This window comes from Rhinichthys klamathensis, unplaced genomic scaffold (genome assembly GCF_029890125.1).
Source record: "Rhinichthys klamathensis goyatoka isolate OS25496 unplaced genomic scaffold, OSU_Roscu_1.1 h1tg000152l_1, whole genome shotgun sequence".
Lineage (NCBI taxonomy): Eukaryota > Metazoa > Chordata > Actinopteri > Cypriniformes > Leuciscidae > Rhinichthys > Rhinichthys klamathensis.
The window spans coordinates 676234-688302 of record NW_026606687.1 but is presented as its reverse complement, the minus strand read 5'-3'; the positions used below and the strand labels follow the sequence as shown (position 1 = coordinate 688302).

The 12069-nt window shown below is 38.1% G+C and overlaps 1 protein-coding gene across 1 annotated transcript; it reads right to left on the bottom strand.

Annotated features, from left to right (window-relative positions):
* Positions 1-6690: 6690 nt before the first annotated feature.
* gprc6a (G protein-coupled receptor, class C, group 6, member A) lies at positions 6691-11844 on the bottom strand. The gene is made up of 6 exons (XM_056258532.1): positions 11585-11844; positions 10852-11149; positions 10014-10769; positions 9710-9907; positions 8049-8172; positions 6691-7718 (listed from the first exon to the last, which is right to left on the bottom strand). Exons 1-6 carry the CDS (start codon positions 11839-11841, stop codon positions 6691-6693), a joined length of 2661 nt encoding a protein of 886 aa, XP_056114507.1. The 5' UTR covers positions 11842-11844.
* Positions 11845-12069: the final 225 nt, after the last annotated feature.

Here is a 12069-nt window from a genome sequence, read left to right as displayed (position 1 = left end):
AGATAATGAGTCCATAAAAGCAACGGAATACTTACTCCTGCTCACTCACGCCAAAGAACTCTTTGCTCAAGTTCCCCGTCTCTGCAAGATTAAAGTTGGCAATTTTCACGCACAGCTACTAGAAGATTAACGTCTGTCAGACAGGTTGCTCACGTCATCAAGCTTAGTTTGAGTCGGTTTGAGTCTGCGCGTCAGGAACGGAAGTGCTCAAAAATCGCTAAAAATGGGCTTCAACTGTCTCAACTGAGTTCCAATGAGATGGCTCTGTCCACTTCTTATACTGTCTATGATCGGGACACTGGCGGCTTCAGTTCTCTCCAATGGACAAGAGCAAAGGGGCGTCGTCCATCTTTTTTTACAGTCTATGATCCGGATGCTTTCAAATGTGGCTCCCTTTTTAAATTTAAGTTTCATTTATCTTTTAAAAACTAATCAAGCTAAAAAGAAAAAAAATGCATTTCCCTTTAATGTGCAAATTAAAAGTAAAATGTGCACTGTGCATTGCAAATTAAATGTAAAATGTCATCAAATTACATTTTAAGGTAATTATCTTTTTATAAAGATAGTCAGTGGAAACATGTGATTGCTTACACTTACAGCATGCCAAATATCAGAAAGAGGAAGACAGACAGTCACAAGTCAAGTCACCTTTATATAGCACAGGGGAGTCCCATTTCCTGTGCTGGAAAGGGCTTCCGATGAAATCCGTCATGTATGTGAAAAAAAGTAATCATTACTTAAAAACATGAAATGAATAGTCACAATAACGTGACTGATAAATAATATTTTCCATTTTGAGTTTGATTTATGTATATTTTAGACGTGTTACAACCGTCCCTGGTTGTAACAGTGGAGAGACCGTATTAAAATAAATTTTGCAACCTGTACATAAAACCACTTAAATACATTGTTTCAACAGTTGACAGATTGAAGTTTATAATATAATACATTGGTTATTCCAGTATAAATGGTTTTTGATATATTGCTAAAAATTGCAAAAAGTGTTACAACTGTCCCTGGTCTCCCCTACATGAATGAGTTGTGTTGCATTAACTGAAACTGGGCGGTGCTTGTTAGTTCCCAGCATGCTTTGGATATGGCTGAATTAAGAGAGAATAAATGTTGAAATTATAGATGAAAGAATATATGAATATGAATACCTGAATCAGGGAGTGTCACGGAAGGTCAAAAAGTGAAGCGAGGATTCAAGTGCAGAAAGATAGGATATTTATTAAATAAATAAACAAGACTACAAACCAAAACTCCCCGTGGGGGAAAACAGGACAGGCATATGGCATTAAACAATTAAACACGAGGAAACATGAACAACGAACAAACACAGGGAGACTAAATAGAGAGCAAACAAAAGAGGGTAACGAACAAAGCTGGGGAAGATTAATCAATTATCAGGTAACAAGATGGGAGGGACTAGACAATAGGCAGGAGAGCACATGGCACAAGGAATACAAGACAAGCCATGTGCTCACAATAAACTAGACAAAACAAACACAGGACAAACTGGGAATGTCAGAGCTCTGTCACCAACCAGAATATAACCCAGACAGAAGTGACAGAACCCTGACAGGGAGTCTTTAAAAATTCACTTTGAGACTACTCAATTGGGTCACTGAAAATGACTTTATTCGGTAACACTTTATTTTAAGGTGCTTGTAATAAGCAGTAATTAACAGTTAATAAGACACTTATAAGACCTTATAAGATGCATATAAGATGCATATAAGCATTAACTACTTCATGTAAGGGTTAATTAAAGGTCCAGGCCCTGAAGAGATCAGGGAAACTACTCCCTCTTCGGAAGGTAAATTTTTAAGGGACAGGGAGTTTGTGTTACTATTTACGTTTGTTCAGCTGTTCTAAAAGTGCAATGTATTGATACTTGAGAAATGTATTATTTAATTTAATTTATTTATTATAATTAGTTAATGCTTATATGCATCTTATATGTATCTTATAAGGTCTTATAAGTGTCTTATTAACTACTGTTTATTACTGCTTATTACAAGCACCTTAAAATAAAGTGTTACCGTATATTCTAAACATAGGCTACACACGCGCCTGTGTGTGTGTGTGTGTGTGTGTGTGTGTGTGTTTAATTTACTTTTTCTTTGAGGTTTTACTCTTAAACTGAAAATATTTTATGAGTTAATACAGAAAAAATCATGGTATCATATAAAACCGAATATCACTTAGCCTATAAGATATATAAAGATAGGCTACAACTACTAAGGAAGCATGAACTAATATGTATATATATCTATACACTCTTAAAAATAAAGGTGCCAGGAAGAACCAAAAAGGGGGTTTCACAGCGATGCCATAGAAGAACCTTTTTTGGTTCCCCAAAGAACCTTTCACTGAAAGGTTCCTTGAAGAACCATTCTCAAAGGTTCTTTAAAGAACCTATAACAGTTCTTCATGTCACTTTATTAGGTTCTTTGTAGAACCATTTATGAAAAGGTTTTTTGACACCCATAGTAAACAAACATCACTAAGCAAAATGATGTCCAAAAGATGTCTTTTCAACGTCTTTGTCACAAAAGTCGGACGTTGAAAAGACGTCCACTGGGGAGCCAGAATGAAAGTTTTTATGACGTCTTTTTTTGACGTTTTCTGCACGTCCGATATAGACGTTCATGGACCCTCTTCGTACAAGTTTAAAAACTAGTTCAAATGTGGTCATTGTGGACATATTTTTTTACATCATTTATGGTCTCATTTAGACATAATTACTTTGACTATTGCAGTCAGATGATCTTAGTGAGAATTAGCAGAGGTTTAGATGTTGATATTTGTTTCATTTGAAGTGTCACCATTGTGGTGATCAGTGTTTGCTTTAGTTGGGCTCTTGGTCCCCTTTATTTTTACTTTAGCTTTTCTTTGGCTGTTGTAACTGTGTGTTTGTATAACACAATTGATGTTGCAAAGAAGGCCAAGAATATGTAAGACCAGGTGTTATCAGCTTCATGTTGATGATGATGATGAAATCATCACAAAACAAGTATCTAATGTTGTCAGATACTTTGGCATTTCTTGTCGCCTATATCTTTTGGAACTGCAATATTGGTACCAATAGTGTTTATATAACTTATTTAGAGGTGGATAAAAATTATGTGCATACAATGTTTAGAGTAAATGTATCATCTTGTCACACAGACATCAAGATTTTGCATATGATTCACAACAATGGTGACAATAAAAAAATTATTGTCATGCTACAATGCATGATGGGTAGCTTTCATAGTTCAAAACTCATCATTGATTCCCAAGAATTTTGTTTTTATTGTCACCGTTGTTGTGAATCATATCCTAAATCTTGATGTCTGTGTGTGACTACATGATACATTTGCTCAGAACCTGTGCACATGCTTTTCATACTTTCAAAATATGTTTTATTCTATTGGCACCAATATTGCCGTTTCATAAGGTTGGTGGTTATGAATGCCAAATATAAAAACAATTTCAAACTAACATTTGTTGCTTTTTTTGTGATGATTATGTCATCATCAACAATGAGCTGATAACACCTGATCCTACTTTATCTTGGGTTTCTCTGCCACCACAATTGTGTTATACAAACACATAGTTACAGCAACCAAAGAAAAGCTAAAGTAAAAATAAGAGCCCAACTAAAGCAAACGCTGATCACCACAATGGTGACACTTCAAATGAAACAAATATCAACATCTAAACCTCTGCTAATTCTCACACTAAGATAATCTGACAGCAATAGTCAAAGTAATTATGTCTAAATGAGACCATAAATGATGTAAAAAAAATATGTCCACAATGACCACATTTGAACTAGTTTTTAACCTTGTACGAAGAGGGTCCATGAACTCGGGACTTGACTCGGGACTTGACTCGGGACTTGACTCACTTGACTCGGCACTTGACTTGTGAACCGCGGGTTCGGCTGGGCAGACGTTAGTCGCGGGCTCGGAAGATAGAAACTCAGGCATGTCGGTCTCGGCTGGAAGAAGCTCAGGCATGTCGTGAAAAGCAGGCTCGACTTGGCTCACGTGAAGCGCGGATTCGGCTGGACAGACGTGAGTTGCAGGCTTGTGGAGCGCGGTCTCGGCATTGCTGAAGTGCATTGCAGGCTTGTGGAGCGCGGGCGCGACTGGGTAGGACGGGAACGTGGATTTGGAGCCGTCCACGAAGCAAGCCTCTGCAATGTACCGGTCCAGAGTCCAATCGGTAATGTCACTCGGCATCCATCGAGCGATTCGGTAATCCAGCCCGCTCCGAAACAGGCTTATGAGCTGGATTTCATCGAGCGTTCCTAGATGGCAAATGGAGAGGAAGTCATTAGCGTAGCTTCGGACGGACTGGTTCTCTTGAAACATTACCGAGAGATATTCTCTCAGGGCCCGGTTGCTGACGACTATGGGAGAGACTGCTGGAGCGACTGCTGGATCCATTTTGCGGTGAGTTCTTCTCCTAACTGCTAGATCCTGTGAGGTCAGTTATTCTGTCACGAATTGCGTGGAAGCAAAGGCGGTAGTCGGATCTAAATGCAACAGGAGACTTTAATAATACAGATTTGGGAAAACTCAGAACAGGCAAGACACTCGTAGTACGTAAATGAATACAATAACTGACAAAGACAGGGCAGAAACACAGGGCTTAAATAATCAGAGACAAACGAGCAGACAGGATAACAAGGGGGCGTGGATAACAAGAAACACCTGGGAGAACTAATGACAAGACAGAGAACCACTAAACATGACAGGACACAAAACCACATCACGACAGATACTGGAAAACCCCTAATTTAGGGAAAGGATATTTTAATATTAATAAATGTATGTATATATATATATATGTATATGTAGGCCTATATATATATATATGTGTGTGTGTGTGTGTGTGTATATATATATATATATATATAAATTACCCTTGCATTGGTTTATGAATGATACTGAAAACCCCTAATTTATGGAAAGGATATTTTAAACAGCATATAGCTATTAAACAGTGCTGAGAAGCTCACTTTATGCACTGCCACTTGTCTTGGTTTTTACAACTTTTAATTGTCTACATTTAAACTGCTGGGTATCATTCTTGAATATTGTGTATTTAGATCATCATAATCATCTCGAGTCTCGACAAATATTTAACATGGGTGCAGCTTTATCTTCCGTCATTAGTATCTTTAGCACAGATTTTAGTGTAACGTTATCTAAAAATCTGAATAAATTTTATGTTTGTGTTGAAGTGGAAAAATGTCTGTGGTGACAAAACTGGACATGCTTGTTTAGAGAGGGGAATACCGCAAAACAACATCTAAAGACTGCATGCCACTGGCAATAATCACTACACTGTCTGCGTTTACGATTGTACAGGTGACGTTTCACTCAAGCAACAATAAAGAATTGATTCATCATCTGTCACATTTTTAGAACCGCTGCAAAAAGTTTCACTTCTGAGCCATTGCATATTTGCTCCCATTTCTCATATTTCGAGTAAGACCTTTATGGGTGACATTTGATACTGAAGCATGTAATATTATGCTCAGGGTGAGAGATAAAAAGAAAACCTAAACATTTTGCATTTACACAAACCTTCAGAAAGAAAGACATCCAAAACACCCCCAAAATTATCCGATTTAAAATGTAATGTACAAATATGTAGGCTACATTCAAAGTGATATATGACTGAATAAACTTAACACTGCGTAACAATTTTATCTTCTGTTTATTGTATTCTTATGTAACTGAATGGCTGAGCTGGACACTACGTCACTACACAGTAATTCAAACAAAAGCCAATTACTAAGCATAGGTGATTGAGGAAAAAAGGTTTCACATCAGCATGACATAAGAAACTGGAGCTACTTCCCGGTCGGATCACGAGAGTTTGGGGATGTTATCAAGCCTCTGGCACTCTCACTGTCTCTCTCTTAGTATCAGTGATGTGCAAGCTAAGAGAGACTCTGTCACGTAAAAGACATGTAAAGTCTGTAAATACATATATGAAATGTGCCAGCTTCCCGAAAATTCATTTGAATAAATAAACAATTTTTAACTTTTTTTAACTTTTTTTAATAATGCATAAATTTTATATTAATACAGCAAATCTTTGTTATAATAGCCTATATAAACTACCATTATTTAATGTAATGAAACTCATTTAAAATGAACTTTACTACATTTATAAAGTGAATAAAGTTTATTAATTAAATTAAAAGTTAATGTTGTAAAATGACGATTTATTAGTTTGTCATGCATTGACTAATATTAACAAATGAAACTTGAAATTTTCCTACAATTAACAGTATATACACATAAATATATATATAGCTACATTTAACAAATATATGTACATTTTACAAATACATTTTTCTTTACAGATGATGGTGGATATGGAAATACATATACATGCATACATTTGATTCGTTTTCCATAATTAAATGTAAGTGTTAATCCTCATTCAGATTAATCATCATTATGTTAGGTTTTTCTTTTAACTCAGTCTATTTAAGTTAAATGAAGACAACATGTCATCAAAATGGTTGCTTTGACTTTGAATTCTTGCATCCAATTATTCTTAATACTATTTTAATCTCTGTTACCTTAAATTATATGTTTATCTCTGTAAAGCTGCTTTGAAACAATCCATTGTTAAAAGCGCTATATAAATGAAGATGACTTGACTTGACTTGACTTAAGGTGTGGTATCAGAAACTTGTTCCTCCTCAGGCACAAGTGATGGATTGGATATGATGTAGGCTGAATTCTCCGTTTTACTCGGTGGCTCAGTTCCACCCAAGCCCCTGATGTTCTCAGCACTCTTCCTAGCGTATTCATATACATTCTTCATGAATGCGTCTTTGGTATTGTGCTCCTTTTTGTAAAGAATTATGTAACATTTCTGCAGAAAGTGGCAGCTCAGGATTCCGTAGTTTGAAATAAGAATAACAACCACCTCCACAGCAGGTAAATATTTGCCACTGGTGGTGACATGCACAGGGATGAAGATGACCCAGGCCATGAGGTAGATGAGCATACCGAATGTGATGAACTTGGCCTCATTATACTTCTGCGGAAGTTTTCTGCCTTTAAAAGCAAACGTGAAACATATAAGTGCCAACAAAGCTATGTATCCCAGCATTAACCCGAACATCAAACTTGAACCTTCTTGGCATTCCAGCAGAATGACTTTGGGCTGCACTGCGCTGTGTTTAAAAGGCGTGTACAAGGTCAGCCAAACAGCGCAAATGATGATCTGCAGCCCCGTGCAGATGCAGATGATCACATACGGCTTGTAAAGCCTGTCCAGTAGCTCCTTCACCTCTAGGTTCATCTGGAATGCCAGAAGAATCTTCAAGGACTTGACCAGGATGCATGAGACACACAGCGTAAAGCTCAGACCAAAGATGACCTGCCTCACCCTACACGTCTCATCCCTCGGTTCACCCACAAAGAAAATGACACTGACAAAACTTCCCAGCAGCGAAAAAAGGATCAGATGACAAAGGGGTCCGCCTGCAGCCTTTACCACCGGAGAGTGCCTTTGCCAGAAGAACAGTGCAGACATCAAGAAGAGGAGGAGGACGCCGAAGGCAGCCAGCGTCAACAGAACGATAGCGAACCCACTATTCCACTCAAAGTACTCATACGTCTTGAGATGACATTGTGAACTATTATAGATTGACATACTCTTGGGGTCACACTTGGAACATGAATCTGCATCTGAAAGACAATTTAAAAACATTTTTGACTGTTGGGATTAAACTGAAAATGAAGATCAGAGATGTTCATCCTAAAGGTGCTGTCGAATTAGCTACATTTTTCGTGCAAACAAGATCCATTGTTCATTGTCAATAGCGTAGATATGTATGACGCATTGCTCACACAGAAGTAATTTTCAAATCAAGTTTGCATGACCAACCTGAACATGAGTGAAATCTGTTTGGGGAATTGTTTGCCCTCACATTCATTCTGATTGTAATGTCTGAGTTCTCCAGTGAAATTTCGCCCAGCAAAGGTGAATGTGAAGGAACCTGATACCAAGGAACTTACCTGTTTGGTTGGAATATTGGTTTTCCGCGCAGGCGAGACACTCGTAACAGCAAGTGTGCTGACCCTCTGCTGTTTTTTTGTACTCCCCTGGCCGACAGCTCTCTGAACACTTAGATGTCACGTTCTGAGGAAAAACAAGTGAAAGACTGCATTAGAGAATGCTTTTTAGAAAATACCATTCTGGCCATTTAACACAAAACCGGTTAAAAAACACAGTGCTGATGAATGGAAGAGTCTCCAGGCTAATTCACCTTTCCACTGAGAGGACAATGTGTGAAAAGTAAAAAAGAAAAAAAAGCAGAACACGTTCTAAATGGTATAACGGTCCTTCCATAGTATTCCGGTACTACGGAGCCCCTAAACAGGCATGGTGATGGGGGAAAAAATGCTTTTGCATTCTCATAGTTTTACGTTCACCTGGAAAAATCAGCATTCGACCGAAAGACTTTTGTTATTTTCCAAGAAACATTGCGTTTCCTTGCAAAACTTTCGGACTCCTCGAGAAACTTTGCGCTCACTCACAAAATACTGAAATATTTTGCAAGCGAACGCAAAGTTTCACTGAATAAACGCAAATAATTTGCGAGAAAGCACACAAGCATCGAAATATAGGTTGTCTTCCATCACCGTGTCTCTTTAGATTCTCCATGCAGCATAGTAAGACCAAAGCCACTTGAAGGCAAGCCTGCAACCTTATTTTTTTAATAGATGTCAAAAGAAGGAGAGGCTACGATGAATAAACCTTATTCAAATCTTTGAATTTTAACAGGAATAAGGGAGGTTAGGGATAGACACACATCTCTTCAGTGGGTTGTACTGTTATTTGGAGTGTTTTGGAATGTTCTGCTGATGAAAAATTGCAGGAATCAGGAAGCTTTATACACATTTTTTTCTTCTTTTTTTTTACAGCAGATGCCAATGAAAACACGGTAAGTCTATCCCTCACAGCCTCGCTTTCATACCTGTCATGGCGTTCCTCTAAATAAATACTATAAACCGCTTTTGTGAGGAAAAAAAAGGACGTGTGATCCATTATCCATTAAGCTTTCTCCAATGATAGAGCCGCAGACCCTCATAACTCCCAATAATAAGCCCATCTCTGGTAAGACACTTGCTGCATTCACGGCATGTCATATAAATAATTAAGCTCTGCTTTTGAATCCTTCTCGCAGTACTTTGATGTCATACACCGATTGGTCTGCACAACGCCGCTTCAAGTCGAACACACCTTAAATCTGCAGTGGTCAGGTGGTACAGCGGCCACGTGGTGAAAGTCGTAGCTCTCAGGAAATTACCAGTTTACACGCTTTAATTACAAGTTCAACAAGTATGGTCCAGTTCAGAATAAAGGTGATTATGAAATACCATGAACGCACCTAATGCAAGAGACACTGATGTAAAAACATGCTGCGAGGCACTGGAAAATTGAGGCGTGACAGTTGCCAAAAACGTCTGTTGACGTCAATAATAATAAAAAAGTTAATAATAACAGTTATACATTTGTGTGAAATGTAAAGATTTATACAAAAGTCCTCCCCTAACAACACGTCCCAATAAGATACTACGTGTCATGATACTTTAGCTGGTATCATAGAAAACGGAACAGCTTACTTTAATAGAAAATCTGTCTCTATAAAAATGATCATTAAAAAGTAAATTACCTTAAAATCACTTAGATTCTTGGTTGTAAAAGTAAAATTGCTGTAGGATGGATTGTATTCTGCTATTTTGCCATGTCCTTCAGATTCGTGTTCATCCCATAGGAGGATATCATAGCCCAAATTAATGTCGCCATTCTCATCGAAATTGTACATTACTCCTTCTTTCTCAAAAGTGACCTTCGACAACTGTCTATGGAGCTGAAACATAAACATGCAATGATTTTTTAGGATGTTATTTGTGACAAGCTAAAAAAAAAAGCAGTTTTGAATTTGGCAGCAAGTGTTTTTTAGTGTGGTAAAATACCTCCCAGGGCTGGATAGCTGTTGGGGTTTTGCATTGTCTTTTTAGGCAAAGTTCTGCCACAGCATTAGCAATAGCACTGACTGCCATCTGAATGTTGAAGACCAAGTCCGAATACATGATCAGTTCCTGTACTGCGTTTGTAACATTTCCTATATAAGGCTGTTTTAAAAATTCCTTCAGGAATGAATTGTTCATCTCATCTTCACTTTCAAACTGTAGATCCTTAAGGTACTGATGAAAGCGTGTAACATTTCCACTCTTGAAGGTGAAGCCAAGTACTGTTCCAATATCTGAGAGTTTTACATCTTTCAGAATATATTTAGCAGTTGACCAGTTATCGCTGGCCACCCATACCTTATTACTTGCAACATTCTTGCTCTGTAGACCCTTAAAAAGCAACTTCATTTGAGATGATTTAGCAAATGAGACCACCACATTAACCTTCGCATTTTTTTCAATGATGTCCACGGTCTTGTTGATGTAGGCGTTTAATTTTTGTTGGTTTGCTAGGGAGTCTGGTAGGATCACCTTAAAAGCCACACATATTCCCTCGGTTTCGGTGTGCTTAACAAAACTTTCCATGGCAGAACGCCCATAGTCTCCATCTGTAATGATAATGCCAACCCAGGTCCATTTATTGTCCTTCAGAAGTTTTACCATGGCATGGGTTTGGTACTCATCAGTGGGGACGGTCCTCATGAAAGCTGGGAAACGACTTTTGTCACTTAGAATCGTAGCTGTGGATCCGTAACTAATCTGCAGAACAGATAAACAGACAACAATATATTACCCCATCCTCATTTTGAGCTCTATGATGGGAGAACTTGCAAGAGCTTACCTGTGGAATCAGCAGAAGGTTGAGTTCTCTGGCAATTGCGATGGAGATCTCCGAAGAAGTGGTCCCAATTAACGCCATTATAGGCCGGACAGGTTGAGAAGAGTTTGTTGGTGAATCACAGTCTGAGAGAGGCCGTGTGAGATCTTGGATGGCCCAAAGTGCAGTTGTGACATCAGAACATGTGTCATAGATGCGGTATCCAAGAGTAATGTTCAAACTGCTCAACATGGGGGATCTGTTTGCCATTTCCACAGCATGAATCATAGCTAGAGCCTGATTTAGACCTTTTGTATAGAATCTAGAGAGAAAACAAAACCACGTAGAGATGATTGTGACAATATTCTTCAGATTAAAACATAACATACTCTAGAGAAGACTTTAGTATGTACATAATGATGATTATTCACCATCTAATATATTTTTAGGGGGAAAGCACCAAATCAGCGGTTGCTGAAAATTCACCTTTGCCATCACAGGAATAAATTAGATTTTAAAATATATAAAAATAGAAAACAGTTATTTTAAATTGTAATAATATTTCACAATATTACTGTCTTTCAAATATATATATATATATATTTCTACACCTACAAATCTTTTACTGTAATGTCCATAAATCCTTATTAAAAAAAAAACATTTACTGTCCAATATTTACAGACTTATCCAATGACAAAAATAATGGGTTCAGTCCAGTCCGCTTTTTTCTGACCTTCATAAAGAATGAACACTCACGTGCTGCAGGTGGGACGCTGAGGAGCAGAGAAGCTGTTTGAGCTTGTGAGGTTCACTGTCGTCACTGCCTCATGGATGGGGAAAAGACCTCCAATGATGATGTCTCCAGGGGCTGTTGACCCATGGAATTGTGTCAGAGAGGCGTCTGTGACCTCCAACTGCACAGACAACATGAGTAAGAGGATCGTCAAATCCAAACGAGCCATCACTGCTGTAGGCTGTTCAGCCGGGCGAATGACAGGTGTGCTCTCATACATCTTTGTATAATACACATACAGCTTCCTTCACGCATAGCTTTAGAAAAAACATGCAGACCTCCCACATGTTTCTCAAGTCCCTCCCCCACCTCAACTTCTGTTAAAAAAAGCAGGTTTCTTCCTGTAAATCAGGTGAAACAGAAAACATGCTGACAAACGTCTTAACAAAACAACAAAAGGCCGCAAGTTGTTTCTTGATACACGTGTACAGGAAAGAACAATAATCCA

Bases quoted from the DNA above. Each gene is read 5' to 3' on its own strand.
- gprc6a (XM_056258532.1), bottom strand. From the start codon at position 11,841: ATGTATGAGAGCACACCTGTCATTCGCCCGGCTGAACAGCCTACAGCA. The intron at 9,908-10,013 runs GTATTTTACCAC...TTTATGTTTCAG, and splicing joins CAGCTATCCAGCCCTGGGAG to CTCCATAGACAGTTGTCGAA. The intron at 8,173-9,709 runs GTAATTTACTTT...GTTTTTCCTCAG, and splicing joins AGAATCTAAGTGATTTTAAG to AACGTGACATCTAAGTGTTC.